Raw genomic sequence first — 21,809 nt, forward strand, 5'->3', positions numbered from 1 at the left:
ACTGTTGAAATCTCCTGGAAAGTCAACAATACCTACAAGAGTCTCCCAATTTGGTTATGTTTACATAAGTTCTACACCCATTAAAGTTGTATATTTTGGGTGTAATGCCCTGGCCACCAGTCATTCTAGTGAATCCAACCTCGATCACTACAGATCCTTGTCTAAGTCCAACCTAAAATTGAATATTGCCAGCACTAGACAACTCTTGCCTTGACAGTTGTCATGTTCTTTTATTTTTAGGAAAAACTCAGAAATATTTCTAGAAGTCAAGATTAACTCTGTAAAATTATGTATCAACTTGATTGCAAGAGTTTATTGGACAGGAAAATGCAAAGAAAACAAAAAGCACACAGCATAGAAGTGACACTAGACGGTCCGTGAAGGAGAATGTTCTTTGAAGTTTCCTAGACTTCTGCTTAGGTCCATGTTAATACTTCTCTTCAATTTCTCTCACTTGTGTATTAACAACTTTTCCATCCACCACTTCTTCAATCAAGGTCTTGACTTTTCTTGTTCTATTTGGATCTTTGGAGGAAAACAAAAGAATGATCACTTAAATGTAGAAATAACTTCTTAGATGTGAGAATACATTTTAAATGTGTGAGAAACAGATTGACCTACTTTCCTAATAGTTATGGCTAATATTATATCCTGTGAAAATGTCATAAATATCTAAAGTAGTTATACCCATACTGGTTTGATCACATTGCATTGCAATTCTGCTATTCGTGAGGTCAACTTATAATGGTCATAACTTTATGACACAATCCATAAGGGTCAATAGTAGACTCAACATACTTGAAGATCTGCTGTGTGGTCCTCAAGATGACTGTATATATGCTAATATCTTAAGACCAGTATATACATTAGACTAACAATGGCTGTACCCGCCAATATCACCGTATTGTACCCTCCAATATTGACGCATTCGGTCAACAGTCTGCTGTGTATATCGACTTTTCCCTGATAGATGATGTCCGGAGAGATCAGAATTTGGCTTGTCCAATTTCGGACAGCTGATCCTTTTGTTCTCTAAGAAATAAGCCACTGCTAGAGATATCTGACAGAAGTTCTCTCAATGAGAACACATAAGTATGGGAGAGTCGGCAGATAGGTGCCTGCCGAACGATCACCCGAACGGTAGCTATCAAAGCTATACTTTAGAATATTGTCTGGCTTATTTGCTTGTTTTCATGGATGATAATGAAGATTCTTTAGGACAGCTTACCTTTAGAAGAATCCACTGAAACTGCTGAGGACTTTTGACTTGTAGAAGAAGATGATGAAACTCCCAAAGATGACCTTGAATAAAGAAAGAGTTTGTTAGTCAAAAAATGAGCATGAGAACCACCATAATCTTTGAGAGTTTTCCTTCCTTACCCTCCTTCTCCTTCAAGCAGCTGACGATATTTCTCAATTTCTTGCTCCAGACGGGTTTTTATATCGAGCAGCCGTTTGTACTCATCACTTTGGTTTTCCATGTCGCACCTCAGCTGGCTCAATTGTTCTTCCACACTACTAATAATATTTTGTATTTGTGTGATCTGAGCACAGTATCGACCTTCTGTTTCTGCCAACGTGCTTTCTAGGGATTTTTTCTGTGAACATGAATAAAACTCATGTTTTTGAGGATATCAGATTCTGTTGGCGAATGTATTTAGTGAAAATGCTAAAGAAGATCTGTAAAGATCTTATGTATCGTCTATTCATAAGACTTATGTAGGCTCTAATATACTTCTTCAACACCATTATTTCCATACCATTGCCAACTGAGACTGCAGCTCTATCTCCAGGGCTTGAAGGCTTCTTCTCAGGTCGGAGATCTCAGAACTGCTGGACTGCACCTGAGCCACCCCAGCTGAGATCTCTTTCTTCAGCTCCTTACTCTATAAAAGCAAAGTGCAAAGTGATACATTACAAATCAATCCCATAGTATCCTCAATATTTTTGTTGGGTTTATGTGATAAATGAAAAAGATTGCCCTTTTGAACTTCCCCTTTTTGTAAGAATAATAATGGCCCCATAACAATATGCTGAGGGTCCAACAATTATCAGTTGTAAGGTATGGGGAAAATTCCTTACAGAATCCCTACAAGGAAACTAAAGAACTGCGGAACACGGTTGCTATTGCAATGAAAGGTCTCTCTCTGTGTGATACATAGATATACTGGGCCTTCTATAGGGGAAATGTTCTTTGTGGCCTCTCTGCTTTGGCTAATATATGGGGGATTGGAGATAGAGGCTTCACTTTACTTAAATAGAGTCTCCTAAAAGACTGTAAAAGAAAAAGGCTTTCCTAAAAGAGTAATAAATGTTTTTTTGTGTTTTTTTTTAAATAAATTAATAGTACACATGCAAATAAGCAAATTTGGAATATATCTTATCAGAGAAATCCACTTCTTTCTCCATCAGAACTAATTATTCATTCTCAGAATTCTCAATTCACTGTTAAAATCTGTATTGGGTGAAGAGGAAGAGGGAGGAGTAAACTGACCTGCGGTGCATGTTTGAAATTTGTAACATATACATTTTTCTTTGCAGGTACGCTGAGTGTTATGTGCAGATTTTCCCCCATAGAATTGTATTAGATGTGGAAAATCCTCAAATAAAAAACGCTAAGTAAATGCACTAAAACTGCATGTAATCCACACAGGACTGTACCAATAAAGCTTGGGTTAAAAACAAGGCAGCTTTATTTAAAACATGACCATACTATTTAATGCCTGGACCTGCATCTCCTCAGAGTCATACAAATTATCTTCTACAGCCAAGACTCAATTGCTGCTCCCTGATCCTGAGTCTAAATACGGTGGTCATGGCAGAGGGGCTTGCTTTGCAATGAGCACTAGGGCTGAGTACGATCATGCAGCCCGCGACCCCTGCCTACTCCTATATACATGAGAACATTAGACCTCCCATTACCTGCTCCAGGAACCGAGCCTCAGCCTCCCTCCTGTTCTTATCGGCAATGGCTTCATACTGCTCCCTCATGTCATTAAGAAGTTTCATCAGATCAACGCCGGGCGCAGCATTCATCTCAACAGTGACTTGTCCGGCCTGTGTGCCATGAAGAGATCCCATCTCCTGGAAACACAAAAAGGAAAAGCAGAATGTAATACACTCAACATTATTATCTGATGGACAATATGTGGCACTAATGTATTATTAGATATAACTTATATGGTCACCTTGGTTTCATTTGCTTTGCGGTAGTGAAAGTGTGGGAGAACATTATATAATAGGATATACGGCTAGAGATCTATGACTGTAGAGAACATTCCCGCTCTCCATTCTGTCTCTTTAATGAAATATCTTTTCTTAGAATACTGCATTATACTGGTCTTCTTTTAATGTATGAATAAATTGACAACTCAGGATTACCATTGTCGATGGGGCATGTCCACACTGTTAGCAAAAATTGGACTGTATATATAGGCCACCTACTCATTAGAATAAAGTAGGATGAACCTGCCGATATCAGCAGCATCGAACAACAGTCTATTTTGTATGTGGGACATCAAACTCTCCACCGAGTTTCCTCGGGCAGTCTGAATTTTTAATGGCCGACACTTTTGTTCTTCAGGAGATAGGCCCCTGCCAGAGCCATTTTGCAGCAGCTTTCTCCACTCTCCCTTTTGAAAACACATGAACATTCAGCCAAGCTGATCGATAACATGTATGGATGTCGGTAGAGATTGCTGATGGGTGAATGAGTAGTCGGACATCAGCTACCGTATGTGCATGACCGCCCTTGGACTGCAATGGACACACCCAATTGACAATGGTAATAGTTGCTAATGTGTTCTTTCTTTTCCAGAAGGGCTAACAGAGGATCAGCACAATGCCGAATTCTAGAAGAATATATGCTCTCACATTACATAATAACATTTATTCATACAGTGCATATACAATCATTACATAGGGAATACCAGTATTTGTTTAAACAGTGATGTTATAGAGGCTGAAGCTGACGGATCCTCCTTAGATGAATGCCCAAATTTTGTTGGACGGTAGTGATAGATGTATTTTTGTTGGATGTTAATGACTGTTGCTTCCAACTGATCTTAAAATGGAATCTGTCAGCAGGTTTATCCTATGTAATCTTAGAACAAAATGAGATAGAGGTTAAAATACTGAATTCAGCGATGTGTCACTTATCAGGCTGTGTGCTGTTGTTCACTTATAATGAAGCTTTTATCACTAGGACATTATCGCTGCCTCGTGCCAAGTCATCCAACCACGCCCCTTCCTCTGATAAGCAGCTCACTGTCAATAGGCAATGTATACATAGAGCCTGATGGGTGGGATTAGCTTTCTTAGCTCTGCTACATGTAAGAACTCTGTTTATTGAGTGCAACAGTAGTGACATAAAGTGATACATCACGGGAATCAAGGTCTATGCCCCTACATTTTGCTGCTCTCAGATGAGATAGCAAAAACCTGCTGACAGATTTCTATTAATACAAGCTTGCATGCCTATCTCTTGGCTTGTCTGACACCATTGAGATTGTAAATTATAAAGCAATCATAAAGCTATGCAGAATTCCTGCACAAGTAAGTCATGAACAGGCAGGTTTTGAACAACGATGCTCAGTTGCCAGAGGGCAAAAGTATTTCATTTATTTATTTAAAGGATAATTGCAGATTATGGGATGCCATACCAATCATCTTCTATCTTTTATGTCATGTTGGATACAACACCCATAAAAAGTTCATCACCTATGTAACTTCCTAAATGTACATTGGTGTCTGGAGCATACACAATATCATAATAAAGGGTGAAATGATCGGTGGCTTACAAAATAGTGTTCAAAGGTCTGATGGACATTTGTATCAGGGCAATGCTTGCACCTAACGGGGTTGGTACTGGCATAATACTGATACACTCATCACATTACAGAAACATGCTATTTCATATGGGGAAACCTCCTTGAAATGACTATTAAACATTGCATTTATCAATGGTCTTTTAGAGGGATAGTCTTTTCAGACTGAAAAACCTGGTCAGTATCAGGAGTGGTCTACTGAAAGAGGTCGTATTTTGGAGAGCTTTCATCTTACAGTAACTGAGGCATTTACCAGGATATTTTTATAATTTCAAGATATAGGGTCACAAATTTCTGCCTAGCTCCAGTGGCATAAACAATATGGCACCTCACATGCTTTAGAGAGTTCAACTTCTTACCTCTTGGTGATTCTTCTTCAGATACATCAGTTCTTCAGTAAGGCTTTCAATTTGTATTTCCAGGTCAGATCTTGCTAAGACCAGTTCATCCAAGACTCTTCGTAGGCCATTAATATCAGCCTCCACACTCTGTCGAAGAGCTAGTTCATTTTCATATCTGTTGAAGACATAATTTTCATAATTTTGTTGTCAGCTTTGTGGGTTCAAGTGCACCACTTGTCCAACTAGACATATGTAACCCATATTATACTTATATTACTCACTTAAGTCTGAAGTCATCAGCTGCCAGCCGAGCATTGTCAACTTGCAAAAGAATCTTGGCGTTATCAATAGTGGCAGCCAGGATCTAAAATATAAGGTGTAAACAGTGACTTACTCACCCAAAACTAGAACATGAATGGTTGATGATTCTTTTGCTTCTTTTCTAGAAGAGGTACGGCATGACAAAAACTCTTGCCATCCTTCAAATTGAAAAATAATCAACCCTGCTAAGGTTCATGCAAAATCCAAGAAAAATAGAGTTCAAAACATCAGCTTACTGCTACTTCTAAGTAGTCATGACTGAAAGTGCCCAAAGAGACAAACTCTCTGGTACAAGAATCAGTTGTTATGATGTTCAAAATATAGTCTTTACTCAAAAACCTTTGTCAATATTATCTCTAAAGTTCACATATATAGTTAACGTAGCTGAAACTCCATTTAGGTTAGCCATTGTTTCATACAGTTAAAGGAGGCCTGTTTGTTAATTCATGCTGCCCAAAGCAGAGCAGCTTGCAAACCAAGAGACACTCAATTTGATTATCTGTAATCCATATTGTGTACAAGTCTATGTCTTACCTTATTTCTGAGATCCTCAATAATTGGATCATATTTGCTGTAGTCTGCTGCTCCATCACCAGTAGTGGAACCTGGACGTTGTTTTTCATACCATTCTCTGATTTTTTGCTCAAGATCAGCATTAGCCCCCTCTAAAGCCTTGACCTTATCCAAGTAGGAAGCTAAGCGATCATTTAGGTTCTGCATGGTTTGTTTTTCATTACTTGCAAAAATCCCTGAACCGCCTCCACCACCAAATCCTCCACCAGCACCTCCACCAAATCCTCCACCAGCACCTCCACCAAATCCTGAACCAGCGCCACCACCAAATCTTACACCAGCACCTCCACCAAATCCAGCTCCACCACCAGCTCCTCCACCAAATCCTCCTCCAAAGCCACCACTAGCACCTCCAGCTAATCCTCCTCCATAACCACCACCAGCACCTCCACCAAATCCTCCTCCGTAACCACCTCCAGCACCTCCGCCAAATCCATCACCAAATTCACTACCACCGAGTTCATTATAGCCAAAATCTCCAAAACCTGCTCCATTCATTATTATTCCTCCTTGCCCACCACCACCAAATCCTCCACCTCCAATGCCTCCTCCAACTTGCTGAAAGCTTTGTGTTGACCTCCGAAATGAAGCAGAGTTTGAACCACCCAGGGATCTTGCATATTGGGTTGACATGATGGTGGAACAGAGAAGGATTGCTCAGTGTAATATGCTGCTCTAATATCGACCAAACGGTAGTGCTGTCAGTTTTTCTATCCTTTTATACACAATAATGGTGGGTGTAAACCTCTTACAGTCTTGTGTTAGAAGAAATCATTGTTGCGACAGATCAGCCATTTGGTGCCCAGGTAAATAATTTATTCCATTTTGTTATGTTCTTATCTGCTCAAATATTTTAGCCCATGGCTATGTTTATTAAATCAAAAGGGTAAGATGGGTGGAGTGTCATTAGACCATCATTATACTGCTGAAGACTTTCTAAGCCTGTCTAAACAGATTATTTATGACTTATAGTCCTAGATTTTTGCTGATTGTCATTGGAGCTTTGCCAGGTGACCATGTAACTACTTTCTGCATCCTAGGTTGCCATTTATCTTGGTTAAGTGTACTTCTGCCTGGGGGTTTATAGGTTTTATAACTGAAGAAAGTCATATAATTCAGCAGATTTACATCTAGTAGTACACACTAGATGAAAACAGTTGTGGGTATCTAAAAATGACTTGAAGTACAGACAAAGCATGACAGAAGAATAAGAACCTTCTATGCAGAAATGATTCTGTTGGCTGAGCCGACTATGGTACCGTGTGGTGTCTATTACCCACTCGGTTGTGGTTGTCCCTTCCAGTATTTTAAAAACGAAAACTAGAACAGATTCTTTATACTCAAAAAAGTTATTATAGTCACTGACTCACTAGTGATGAGTGAATATACTCGTTACTCAAGATTTCCCGAGCATGCTCTGGGGTCCTCCGAGTATTTTTTAGTTCTCGGAGATTTAGTTTTCCTCACCTCAGCTGAATGATTTACATCTCATAGCCAGCTTGATTACAACCTAGCAACCAGGCAACCCCCACATGTACTTATGCTGGCTAACAGATGTAAATCATTCCGCTGCGGCGATGAAAACTAAATCTCTGAGCACTAAAAAATACTCGGAGGACACCCGAGCGTGCTCGGGAAATCTCGAGTAACGAGTATATTCGCTCATCACTAATAGTCACCGATCCTCTGGCTTGACCTAATTGTTAAGTTTGAGACTTGAATGCTCATTGGGCAGACAGCTATCTCTTCTGACTCCCACATAAACATAACCAGTTGGTTTAGCAGAATATTCATGTGGTGGCTAGTGTTGAGCATTCCGATACCGCAAGTATCGGGTATCGGCCGATACTTGCGGGTATCGGAATTCCGATACCGAGATCCGATACTTTTGTGATATCGGGAATCGGTATCGGGATTAATAGCAATGTGTAAAATAAAGAATTAAAATAAAAAATATTGCTATACTCACCTCTCCGACGCAGCCTGCACCTCACCGAGGGAACCGGCAGCCTTCTTTGCTTAAAATGCGCGCGTTTACTGCCTTCCGTGACGTGCCGCCCATGTGACGGCGACGCGACCAATCACAACAAGCCGTGACGTAATTTCAGGTCCTGAATGCCTAATTCTAGGCATTCAGGATTTGAAAATTATGTCACGGCTTGTGATTGGTCGCGTGCCGCCCATGTGACCGCGACGCGACCAATCACAACAAGCCGTGACGTAATTTTCAGGTCCTGAATGCCTAATTCTAGGCATTCAGGATTTGAAAATTACGTCACGGCTTCTGATTGGTCGCGTGCCGCCCATGTGACCGCGACGCGACCAATCACAAGCCGTGACGTAATTTTCAAATCCTGAATACCTAGAATTAGGCATTCAGGACCTGAAATTACGTCACGGCTTGTTGTGATTGGTCGCGTCGCCGTCACATGGGCGGCACGCGACCAATCAGAAGCCGTGACGTCACGGAAGGCAGTAAACGCGCGCATCTTAAGCAAAGAAGGCTGCCGGTTCCCTCGGTAAGGTGCAGGCTGCGTCGGAGAGGTGAGTATAGCAATATTTTTTATTTTAATTCTTTATTTTACACAGTAATATGGATCCCAGGGCCTGAAGGAGAGTTTCCTCTCCTTCAGACCCTGGGAACCATCAGGGATACCGTCCGATACTTGAGTCCCATTGACTTGTATTGGTATCGGGTATCGGTATCGGATTAGATCCGATACTTTGCCGGTATCGGCCGATACTTTCCGATACCGATACTTTCAAGTATCGGACGGTATCGCTCAAAACTAATGGTGGCTCAACTTCTGAACAAAAAAGGGGGGAAGTGTTTAATCAGGTTTCCCACCACTGGACAACCCATTAGTAATAGCTTCAATGTGTTACATAAAAAAAATTCAATTCTTACTTCCTCCGCTCTCTGCCCTGTGCCCTCTTCCTGTCTCCTAAAATAAGCAATGTAACATGACCACTGCAGACAATCAGTGGCCACTGATTAGCTGCAGCCTTTACATTTCTGTCCAATCAGACAAAAATATGATTTTTAGGGATGTAAGTATAGATTTTTTTAAATTTATGTAGCACCATGGTGTCATTATTAGTGGACTGGCCAGTTGTGCAGAAAACCTTTAGGTTTAAACTGCCTGGTCAGCATGTGATCACTACAACCGTCAAGTAGCCTCCACCAAAAGTGAGTACAGTATATGCAAATTCCCATAACTTTTTTAACCACGCTGGGCCCATATAATAAGTTAAGCCCCCAATATACAGTAGACTAATGTCAGCCAGATCTACAAACAACAACAGGTTTGTCTGACTCAAATGTGTATTGGAGCCTGGGCAATTGATTGTTGGGGGAATTTAAGATCCAACATAATCACTTTCAGACTGACAACCAAACATGTCTTATCACAGAGAAAACAGGAGTGCTCAGCTGAGCAAGCACTCGCTCCTGTCTATAGAAGAGACAGCTGGACAGTCGCAGGCTCAACAATCATTTAATGTGTATGGTTGGCTTTAGAGAAAAGTGTGAGAATCCCCTTTATGTTCATTGTGTATGGAGTTCTTAAGCTAGCTCTGTGAGAGCTGCTGCTCTCTCACTTTCTCTAGATGTATGTGATTTGTTTGAATGCAGAGAGAGTGAAGCCAATACTGATTGGCTGCAGGGATCGCATGTCATAATAGTGTCACACGATCCCTGGGAGAGCCAGTTTTGACACCACTGGAAAGACACCATCATCGGAGATTAGTATAGCTGTTATTCATTTACAAGGCAGAAACATAAGGAATAAGAAGGGGTTGTCCAAGTTGTGGACAACTCCTTTAATGTTTCAGAATATTTTAAGACAATTGTCTCATTCAACTTTGTGATTTTTGCCTGTTCCAACCTGATATGGTTTGATGAGCCTGGTGGAGATGAACACCATCAAAAACCTTTGGGATGAATGAAATATTGTCAACCAGACACAATGTGCAAAAATTTCCCAGACACATTCCAAAATTGTGAGGAAAGCCTTCAAAGAAAAGTGTGGTAAGACCACAAAATGGGACCCAACTCCATATTTACACATGACTTTCGAACTGGAAGTCCAACAAGCTCAAGTGAGTGTGATTATCAAGTGTCCACATACTGTTGGCCATATCACAAATCTTTTATTTTTTTTATTAACATGTCTTATTCTTATTTTAGTTGCATAGCTTGAAAAAAGAAAATACAAAAAAAGTTGCAATCTGTAGTGCTAAAGCACGTCAATGTGAAATATATGAAATATGAATAGCAAGACTGCTTCTGGATACTAGGAAAAAATGAGACACTTAGCACATAATTTGGCCAATTCATGCATGCCCATCAACCAACAACAAGGTGGTCTGAGCTGATGGGTCCTAACATGTCTAATGTGAATACCTCTATAAAACTGAAGTCTGAATTCCTGGGTAGATGTGAATACCTCTCTTCCAAGTCTGATTTTATGGGTAGTGTGAGATAGCACTCACTAACGGGTTGGGGAATACTCACTTGGCAGCGATATAGCACACAGCAAGATCGTATTTTCTTCCAAAGTTCAACTGGGTTTTTATTAAGCCATAAACCCCAGTAGCACAAAACACAAAGTAACAGCCTTCATAGCATGGCAAAACAAAGTAAGTAAGTAAGCTGCCTTATGGGGATCACTAACTTGCCTGGCCGGCACACGTCAGTCAGTTCCAGACCCACCGAAGGACAGTAGCTTCCCCAGCACAGTAGCCATCTGCAGATCCATGGCCTCACCTCTTGGTTTTCAGGGATCCGGTCCTACTCCCAGGACCTCCCAACACAGAGGCCACTCAGGATCACAGCCTCAACAGGTGCCCTTCAGGGATCCAGTCCACACTCTGAACCTCCTAACACTCATGACACTCAGGATCATGGCCTCACCAGGGCTCTTCAGGGATCCAGTCCACACTCTGGACCTCCCAACACTCAGGTCTTTCCTCTCACAGGACCTTCCAGCCCAGAACCATTCAGGGCCATACACAGGAGCCATGTGACTCACACCCTGGTCACATTATCAAGCTGTAACCACTCCCATAGATGGGTGGTGTGTGTGTGTGTGGCTAGTTCGACCCACCCAGCTCTCAAACTAGCCCTGCCAGCCTCCCTCTAAAACTACACAAATACTTGTGGGACTACAAGTCCCAGAACAACCTTACTTCAGGCTTACAGCGCAGAGTATCTTCCTCTGCGACACACATACCGGCCATTCACAATAATGCCGGACTTTGTCTCATCGCCATAGTTATGACTGCACATGCCATGCATTCCTATGGCCTCAATATGCCTCCATGTGTATTCTGGGGACTATGTAGGGCCCCTACCTGTAACAGGGCTCACTGAATCACAGTAGGAGAACCCTGCTGCAATTAAAATCCACCACATGCTGAAGGGTGCGGTGCTTGGTCAGAAAGCTAATATGCAATGACAAAAACTGACTAGCACTACCCATAATTTCTGAATATCCTTTTTAAAATGTGCTCAAAACTGGATCCCACATTCTAGATGTGGTCTCACCAGTGATTTATAAAGAGGTTACAATACATTGGGATCGTGGGATTTTATATCTCTTTTTATACACTCTAAAATCTTGTTTGCTTTTGTGGCTGCTGCTTGACATTGAGTACTGCTGCTCAGCTTACTTGTAACCAGTAACTTCGACTTGCAACTATTAAGCATATGATTAGTTATGCAGTTTCTAATTTTTATTATTTTGTCAGTATTTTGTAAATCCACCTTTGGTTTTCAGGCTTTTGACATGTTGGGTGATTACCCCGCATGTTAGATTTGGTAACCTCCGGTTCTACCATTTACTTCCAATTTTATGGGAGTTGTCATCTCGCCTGCAGTAGCAGTTATTATGTGGGGATTTTACTCTTTCCATTTTTGGATTATGTATTAGGACCTGTCACTAACCTGTCTCCTGCCATTGTTTTGTGACACTCAGCTGTTTTTGTTCATTCTATTGCCTCCAATCACTAGTGGTTATTCATGTTTTAATCAATAAAGTATTGTGCCTTCTCCAAACTGCCATTTTTAGATCTCTCCACAGGTGTTCTATGGGATTCAGCTCTGGACTCATTGCTGGCCACCTTAGAATTCTCCAGTGCTTTCTTTCAAACCATTTTCTAGTGCTTTTTGAAGTGTGTTTTGGGTCATTGTCCTGCTGGAAGCCCCATGACCTCTGAGGGAGACCCAGCTTTCTCACACTGGGCCCTACATTATGCTGCAAAATTTGTTGGTAGTCTTCAGACTTCATAATGCCATGCACACGGTCAAGCAGTCCAGTGCCAAAGGCAGCAAAGCAACCCCAAAACATCAGGGAACCTCCGCCATGTTTGACTGTAGGGACCGTGTTCTTTTCTTTGAATGCCTCTTTTTTTCTCCTGTAAACTCTATGTTGATGCCTTTGCCCAAAAAGTTCTACTTTTGTCTCGTCTGACCAGAGAACATTCTTCCGAAACGTTTTAGGCTTTTTCAGATAAGTTTTGGCAAACTCCAGCCTGGCTTTTTTATGTCTCGGGGTAAGAAGTGGGGTCTTCCTGGATCTCCTACCATACAGTCCCTTTTCATTCAGACGCCAACGGATAGTACGGGTTGACACTGTTGTACCCTCGGACTGCAGGGCAGCTTGAACTTGTTTGGATGTTAGTCGAGGTTCTTTATCCAACATCCGCACAATCTTGCGTTGAAATCTCTTGTCAATTTTTCTTTTCCGTCCACATCTAGGGAGGTTAGCCACAGTGCCATGGGCTTTAAACTTCTTGATGACACTGCGCACGGTAGACACAGGAACATTCAGGTCTTTGGAAATGGACTTGTAGCCTTGAGATTGCTCATGCTTCCTCACAATTTGGTTTCTCAAGTCCTCAGACAGTTCTTTGGTCTTTTTTCTTCTCTCCATGCTCAATGTGGTACACACAAGGACACAGGACAGAAGATGAGTCAACTTTAATCCATGTCAGCTGGCTGCAAGTGTGATTTAGTTATTGCCAACACCTGTTAGGTGCCACAGGTAAGTTACAGGTGCTGTTAATTACACAAATTAGAGAAGCATCACATGATTTTTCGAACAGTGCCAATACTTTTGTCCCCCCCTTTTTTATGTTTGGTGTGGAATTATATCCAATTTGGCTTTAAGACAATTCTTTTTGTGTTTTTTCATTTAAGACAAATTAAATGAAGATAATAATACCAAAGAATTTGTGTATGCATTAATTTTAGGAAGAAACTGAGTATTATCTGACAGAATTGCAGGGGTGTCAATACTTTTGGCCACAACTTTATGTAGTTTGAAAGAGAGATCAATGTCAAGGATAACCCCGAGGCAGCAAGCTTGTGGGACTGGGAAGAGTGGGCAGCCATTTACTTTAATGGATAGGTCTGTTGGGGGGGGTATTGAGTGAGATGGGGGAAAGATGATGAGTTCTGTTTTATCCATATTAAGTTTTAGAAATCTAGCAGAGAAAAAGGATGAAATAGCAGACAGACATTGTGGGATTCTGTTTAGTAGGGTGGTGATATCTGGTCCAGAGATGTAGATCTGTGTGTCATCAGCATAGAGGTGATACTGAAAGCTGTGAGATTCTATGAGCTGTCCCAGGCCGAAGGTGTAGATGGAGAAGAACAGGGGCCCTAGGACTGAACCTTGCGGGACTCCGACAGATACGGGGCGTGGTGAGGAGGTGGTGTGCGAGTGGGAGACGCTGAATGTCCGGTCTGTTAGGTATGACACGATCCAAGATAGGTCCAAGTTTGTGATGTCAAGAGATGAGAGGGTCTGTAGTAATAGGGAATGGTCCACTGTGTCAAAGCCAGAGGACAGGTCCAGGAAGAGGAGGACAGAGTAGTGTTATTTGACCTTGGTGGTTAATAGGTCATTGGTGACCTTAGTTAGGGCAGTTTCAGTGGAGAGGTGTGGTCAGAAGCCAGATTGTAAGCGGTCGAAGAGGGAGCAAGAAGAGACGTGGGCGGACAGTTCAAGATGGACGTGTTGTTCCAGTAGTTTTGAGGCATGGGGAGAAGTGATATGGAGCGATAACTCGATGCCGGGGAATGGTCAAGGGAGGACTTTTTGAGGATAGGTGTGATTGAGGCATGTTTAAAGCTTGATGGGAAAACACCAGTTGTTAGTGATAGGTTGAAGAGATGGGTTAGGGTTGGGATGAAGACTGTGGTGTGGTTTGGGATGAAGTGGGATGGGTTTGGGTCAAGTGCACAGGTGGTGAGATGTGATCTTGAGAGTAGAGTGTTGAGATGATCTTCTTTAAAGGTACCTTCACACTAAACGACTTTGCAACGATAACGATAGCGATCCGTGACGTTGCAGCGTCCTGGATAGCAATATCGTTGTGTTTGACACGCAGCAGCGATCTGGATCCTGCTGTGATATCGATGGTCGTTGCTGAAAGTCCAGAACTTTATTTGGTCGTCAGATCGGCGTGTATCGTCGTGTTTGACAGCAAAAGCAACGATGCCAGCAATGTTTTACAATGGTAACCGGGGTAAATATCGGGTTACTAAGCGCAGGGCCGCGCTTAGTAACCCAATATTTACCCTGGTTACCATTGTAAATGTAAAAAAAAAAAACAGTACATACTCACCCTCTGATGTCCGTCAGGTCCCTGGCCGTCTGCTTCCCGCACTGACTGTGAGCGCTGGCCGGCCGTAAAGCACAGCACAGCGGTGACGTCACCGCTGTGCTCTGCTTTTACTTTACGGCCGGCCGGCGCTCACAGTCAGTGCAGGAAGCAGACGGCCAGGGACCTGACGGACATCAGAAGGTGAGTATGTACTGTTTTTTTTTTACATTTACAATGGTAACCAGGGTAAACATCGGGTTACTAAGCACGGCCCTGCGCTTAGTAACCCGATGTTTACCCTGGTTACCCGGGGACTTCGGCATCGTTGGTCGCAGGAGAGCTGTCTGTGTGACAGCTCTCCAGCGACCACACAACGACGAAACAGCGATCGGCATCGTTGTCGATATCGCTGCAGCGTCGCTTAATGTGACGGTACCTTAATGGTGGAGAAGTTGGTTTTGGAGGTGGAGGGCTGGGCAGTTAGGAGGAAGGGCTCTGGGGGTTGTCGACCAAAACTGTCTCTGATGTTATCAATCTTCTGCTTGAGTTTGTGGAGTGGGGATTATGGACCTGGAGAGGAGAGGGAAGAGAATGTAAGTAGGTAGATAACTTTGCTAGTTTGATTTTCTTTTTTTACATTTCTTGTTTAGATCTTTATATTCCCGAAATACTGTATTCTGTATTCTAGGGCTTTTTTTTTGTGGAACAAATAGTACTTTTGAATGACACCATTGGTTTTACCATATCTTGTACTAGAAAATGGGGAAAAAATTCCAAATTCGGTGAAATTGCAAAAAAAGTGCAATCCCATACTTGTTTTTTGTCTGGCTTTTTGTAGGTACACTAAATGCTAAAACTGACCTGCCATTATGATTTTACAGGTCATTAAGAGTTTATAGACACCAGACATGTTTAGGTTTTTTATCTATGTGGTTAAAAAAAATTCCAAACTTTGCTAAAAAAAAGCATTGTGCAATTTTCCATTACCCGTAGCGTCTCAATTTTTCATGATCTGGGGTTGGGTGAGGGCTTACTTTTTGCGTGCTGAATTTATATTTTTAATTAGACCATTTTGCTACAGATACGTTCTTTTGATCGGCAGTTATTGCATTTTAATGCAATGTCGCGGCGACAAAAAAACTTAATTCTGGCATTTTGATTTTTTTTCTCGCTACGCCGTTTAGTGATCAGGTTAATCCTTTTTTTTATTGATAGATTGGGCGATTCTGAATGCGGCGATACCAAATATGTGTAGGTTTGATTTTTTTTAATTGTTTTATTTTGAATGGGGCAAAAGGGGGGTGATTTAAACGATTACAGTTACATGAAAAAGTTTGGGCACCCCTATTAATCATAAGCTTAATGTTTTTTAAAAGTTGTTTTTTTTTTGCAACAGCTATTTCAGTTTCATATATCTAATAACTGTTGGACACAGTAATGTTTCTGCCTTGAAATAAGGTTTATTGTACTAACAGAAAATGTGCAATCTGCATTCAAACAAAATTTGACAGGTGCATAAGTATGGGCACACTTATCATTTTCTTGTTTTAAATACTCCTACCTACTTTTTACTGACTTACTAAAACACTTTTTTGGTTTGGTAACCTCATTGAGCTTTGAACTTCATAGCCAGGTGTATGCAATCATGAGAAAAGCTACTTAAAGTGGCCACTTGCAAGTTGTTCTCCTGTTTGAATCTCCTCTGAAGAGTGGCATCATGGGCTCCTCAAAACAACTGTCAAATAATCTGAAAACAAAGATTATTCAACATAGTTGTTTAGGGGAAGGATACAAAAAGCTATGAGATTTAACCTGTCAATTTCCACTGTGAGGAACATAGTAAGGAAATGGAAGAACACAGGTATAGTTCTTGTTAAGGCTAGAAGTGGCAGGCCAAGAAAAACATCAGAAAGGCAGAGAAGAAGAATGGTGAGATCAGTCAAGGACAATCCTCAGACCACCTCCAGAGAGCTGCAGCATCAACTTGCTGCAGATGGTGTCACTGTGCATCGGTCAACTATACAATGCACTTTGCACAAGGAGAAGCTGTATGGGAGAGTGATGCGAAAGAAGCCGTTTCTGCAAGCACGCCACAAACAGTCAGCTGAGGTATGCAAAAGCACATTTGTAGAAGCCAATTTCTCTTTGGAAGAAGGTCCTGTGGACTGATGAAACCAAGATTGGGTTGTTTGGCCATACAAAAAGACGTTATGCATGGCGGCAAAAAAAACACAGCATTCCAAGAAAAACACTTGCTACCCACAGTAAAATTTGGTGGAGGTTCCATCATGCTTTGGGGCTGTGTGGCCAATGCCGGCACCGGGAATCTTGTTAAAGTTGAGGGACGCATGGATTCCTCTCAGTATCAGCAGATTCTTGACAATAATGTTCATGAATCAGTGATAAAGTTGAAATTACGCAGGGGATGGATCTTTCAGCAAGACAATGATCCAAACCACCGCTCCAAATCTACTCAGGCATTCATGCAGAGGAACAATTACACTGTTCTGGAATGGCCATCCCAGTCCCCAGACCTGAATATCATTGAACATCTGTGGGATCATTTGAAGAGGGTTGTCCATGCTCGGCGACCATCAAACTTAACTGAACTGGAATTGGTTTGTAAAGAGGAATGGTCAAAAATACCTTCATCCAGGATCCAGGAACTCATTAAAAGCTACAGGAAGCGACTAGAGGCTGTTATTTTTGCAAAAGGAGGATCTACTAAATATTAATGTCACTTTTCTGGTGAGGTGCCCATACTTATGCACCTGTCAAATTTTGTTTGAATGCAGATTGCACATTTTCTGTTAGTACAATAAACCTCATTTCAAGGCAGAAACATTACTGTGTCCAACAGTTATTAGATATATGAAACTGAAATAGCTGTTGCAAAAAAAAAACAATTTTTAAAAAACACTAAGCTTAAGATTAATAGGGGTGCCCAAACTTTTTCATATAACTGTATATATTTTTTATTTTTTTCATATTTTTGAAAACTTTTTTTTTTATTTTTGGCATGCTTCAATAAACTCCATGGGAGGCTAGAAGCTACTCAGATTCCCATATGTAGTAGAATTGCAGCATTGCTATGAGCGCCGACCACAGGGTGGCGCTCATAGCAATCCGGCATCAACAACCATAGAGTTCTGCAGGAGACCTCTGGCTGTTATGCCGATGCACCGATGACCCCCGATCATGTGACGGGATCACCGGTGCGCACTTTTCCATCCAGATGGCCGGAAGCGCTTGTTAAATGCCGCTGTTAGAGTTTGACAGCGGCATTTAACTAGTTAATAGGTGCGGGTGGATCATGATTCCTCCAGCGCCTATTGCGGGCACATTTCAGCTGTTCAAAACAGCTGACATCTCCCGGCTTTGATGCAGGCTCACCGCCGGAGCCCGCATCAAAGCGGGGGTTCTGCCATCGTTTGTACTATTCCGTCCGATGGCAGAAAGGTGTTAAACTTTGTGCTGTCTTATTTATCCATAATGGTATATTTTATTACTTCTGTACTTTCCTTGCATATCCCAGATTCCCCCTAAATACTCATTAACCCTTTCTGTCTCTGGCTACTCTATGTATCCTCTTATTTGCACAACTACCCTCCCCTCAGATCCTATTTTAAAAGCTCTTCCATCCGTCTGACCATTTTTCCCCAAGCAAAGCTGCACCCTCCCCACTGAGATTCAGCTCATCCCTACCATAGAGCATTTAGACGACAGAGAAGTCGACCCAGTTTTCCATGAACCCAAACCCTTCCTCCCTGCACCAATTTCTAAGCCACTTAAACTCCCACAGTCTTTCTATTGATGCTTATGGGACCAGCAGTATTTCTGAAAACACCACCTTGGAGGTCTTGGCTTTCAGCTTCTCTTCTAGTTCCCTGTAATAATTTTTAAAAGCCCTTCCACCTCCTTCTAACTTTGTCATGGGTACCGATGTGTACCATGACTGCTGGGTTTTCTCCAGCCCCACCCAACAACTTGCCTATCCGATCCATAATATGTTGAACCCGTGCACCCGGCAGACAGCACACTGTTTGGTATTCACGGTCTAGGTGGCAGATGACTGTGCCTAATTACAGAGTCCTCTGCCACCAACATTGTCTGGCCCTTGCTGCACTCCTATTTCCCTCCTTTTTACAGCAGTCGTTTTCCTTGTTGCTAAGAGCAGCGTCCTGCTGTAGTGATTCCAGTGAAATAATGTTTTAAACGAAGGTTATTGACATCATGTTATTTGTCAGTAACATTTATCCTATATGCTTAGCCCTGTGAGTAGCCAGTCCAAGCATTAATTGACAAATTTTTCCGTTAACAAAATATAAGCATTAATGACTGCAAACTCCCTTGTTCCAGGCACTGTATTTCCACTTCTTGAATGTAAACGAATTATTTGCTTCCTGAGGTATGGGAGTTTACTTAATTGATTCTGAACATGATCAGGCAGAACAAGCAGCTCTGCCAAATATCTTAGAAATTATAACATGCTTGCCAACACACAGCAGAGCTCACAGAACGGGGGCTGAAGTCTTGAGGGTTTTTGTAAAATGTTCCTGCATATTTTTTTTTTTACTTGCCTCTGGGCTGATTTTAAAGAATGTTTTAGCAAAATTAGATAATATTGACCTGTCCGTTATGAGCCTAAAACCGGTGAAGGACATACAGTATGCTTGTAAGTTTCCTCTCTGGCGTTTGCTTTATATTCCCTCTCACTGCCTTCAATGACATTTCTCTTTCTACCTCCAATTTTGCGTATGCTACGCTGCCCCAAGGCTCCCTTAACCCCTTCCCGATATACGCCATACATATATGGGGCGCGTTCCTACAAACAGCAGTATATGTGCGATGCCGTGATCAGATGCGGGTGTCAGCTCTATGTGAGAGCTGACAACCTGCAGCAACACCCACGATTGGTGCTAGAACCCATCGCGGGCATTTAACTCCTCTGATGCCAACTCCTCTGATGTCAATAGTGACAGCAACATTGAGGAGCTTCGCTAGGCAGGAAGGTCCCTGTCCGCTCCCATCGATGGTCTACATGATGACAAGATGGCCGCAAGGTCCTTCAGTGTCTTGCGGGAAAGGTGTCTTGTGAGCACTTGTTATGACCAGGAACTGACATGTCTCCTCCGCTACCTGTCAGGCACTACTCTGATGCCCTGCAGGGCAGAAACATTCAGCGATCTGTCACAATATAGCTGATGTCCCATCCTAGGAGATGTAAAAAAAAAGTTTTAAAAAAATTATTACAAAGGGTGAAAATATTTTTTAAAAAATCCCCAAATAAGGAATACAAAAAAGAAAAAATATTAATCTAATAAATACTAGGAACGGCATAAAAAAATGAAAAAAAAGAATAATTCTTCACCTGCTGTTGATTTGTTCATTCTGCAAGCAAAAGATCGCAATAAGGCTCGGCTCACATTTATCCTGCGCATTGTACTGAGCGCTTTCACTGGGGGTTTCATGCAAATCTCTAAAATGCATGATTCAGACAGAATCCCATGTGGAAGTTTCCCTAGAATGAGGCAGATGGAGGCACTATGGACGCCATAGGACCTGTGATCCGACAGTATTTGTCTTTTTAGGTGAGCATAAAAGAGCGGTCGACCATAGTTTTTTGCACTTCTGAAAAGAAGGACAATTCAGAACAAAGGCCAGATGGAGTCCAGAGTAACTCTGCTGCTTCATTGTAGTGAATAGATCCCTCGGGGATTTCATATGTCACATCACTCAGATATTTAGATGGAAACCCAAAAGTACATGATCAGTGTAGTGCCCCGGATAAGTGTGATCCTAAATGTTATGTAAATTGTTCTCAATAAATCTTCAACTCCATCCACGTAAAAGTCCCCACTCAGGTCTGTCATCTATCGATGGATATATAGTGAGCTTCCACGTTACAGGTAGTACTAAGGCTTTGGAAAAGCAAAATGGTTCCTCGTCGACCCTCAAAAGGAATTCAGAAAATTTTGCCCTCACAAATACAAATGCCCCCCTCCCTTCTCAGCCCTAAAGTGTCTAAACCACATTTAGCATCCACATGTTTGGCATTTCTGTAGCGATGAGAGCCCAACCAATTTATGGGTACGTGTTTCCAGAAGAATGAGCTGGTCATAATGTACTGGTCACTACAACGTACTGGTCACTTCAACATACAGGTCACTTCAACATACTGGTCACTACCATTGCAGCTTGCAATTTTCATTCAGCAGAATCCACTACTGCTTGTTTCTGGAAAACACCCATGGAGTCAAAATCGTCACTACACCTGTAGATAAATTCCCAAAGGGGTATACGGTAATTTCCAAAATGGGGTCGCTTGAGAGGGGATTCTATTTTTCTAGCTCTTAGGGGCTCTGTATATGGAGTCCGCAAATTCTAGGAAAATCTGCACTCCAGTAGGCAAATAGCGCTCTGTTTGTTGCACAACAAATGTTGGGGTCCATTTTCTCCTTTTACCCCAGTGAAAATGCAAAATTTGGGAATAAAAATATTTTTGTTGGAAAAATGTGATTTTTTTTATTTTCGTGGGTCAACATTATAAGCTTTTGTGAAGCACCTGGGGGTTGAAGGTGCTCAATACACATTTAGGTAAGTTCCCTGAGGGGTATAGTTTTCAAAATTTTGTCACTTGTGGGGATTTCTACTGTTTAGGCATATCTTGGCCTTTCCAAATGTGACATTGTGTCCTCTAATTATTCCACCAAATTTTCCATTCAAAAAGTCAAATGGCTCTCCTTCCCTTCTAGGCCTGTCGTGCGCCCAAACAGTAGTTTTCCTCTACATATTGGGTATTGGTGTGCTCAGGAGAAATTGCACAACAAATTATATGGTGCAATTACTCCTGTTATCCTCATGAAAATGCAAAATTTGGAGCTAAAAATAATTTTTTGGGGAAAAAATTTATTTTCTTCATTCTTGCAGGTCAACATTATAAACTTTTGTGAAGCACCTGGGGGGGTTAAGGTACTTAATATATACATCTAGATAAGATACCTGAGGGGTCTAGTTTGCTAAATGGTGTCACTTGTAGGGGGTTTCCACTGTTTAGGCACAGCATGGACTCTCCAAATGCTACATGGTGTCTGGTAATTTTTCAGCAAATTTTGCATTCAAAAAATCAAACGGT

At 41.8% G+C, this 21,809-nt stretch overlaps 1 protein-coding gene across 1 annotated transcript; it reads right to left on the bottom strand.

Moving 5' to 3' along the window:
- Positions 1-286: 286 nt before the first annotated feature.
- On the bottom strand, positions 287-6,861 carry LOC143765596 (keratin, type I cytoskeletal 12-like). Its single transcript, XM_077252434.1, has 8 exons — positions 6,023-6,861; positions 5,449-5,531; positions 5,186-5,342; positions 2,923-3,084; positions 1,761-1,886; positions 1,381-1,598; positions 1,229-1,302; positions 287-525 (listed from the first exon to the last, which is right to left on the bottom strand). The coding sequence occupies exons 1-8, from the start codon at positions 6,692-6,694 to the stop codon at positions 428-430; spliced, it is 1,590 nt and encodes a 529-aa protein (XP_077108549.1). The 5' UTR covers positions 6,695-6,861; the 3' UTR covers positions 287-427.
- Between the last annotated feature and the right edge of the window lie 14,948 nt (positions 6,862-21,809).

This window comes from Ranitomeya variabilis, chromosome 4 (assembly GCF_051348905.1).
Source record: "Ranitomeya variabilis isolate aRanVar5 chromosome 4, aRanVar5.hap1, whole genome shotgun sequence".
Lineage (NCBI taxonomy): Eukaryota > Metazoa > Chordata > Amphibia > Anura > Dendrobatidae > Ranitomeya > Ranitomeya variabilis.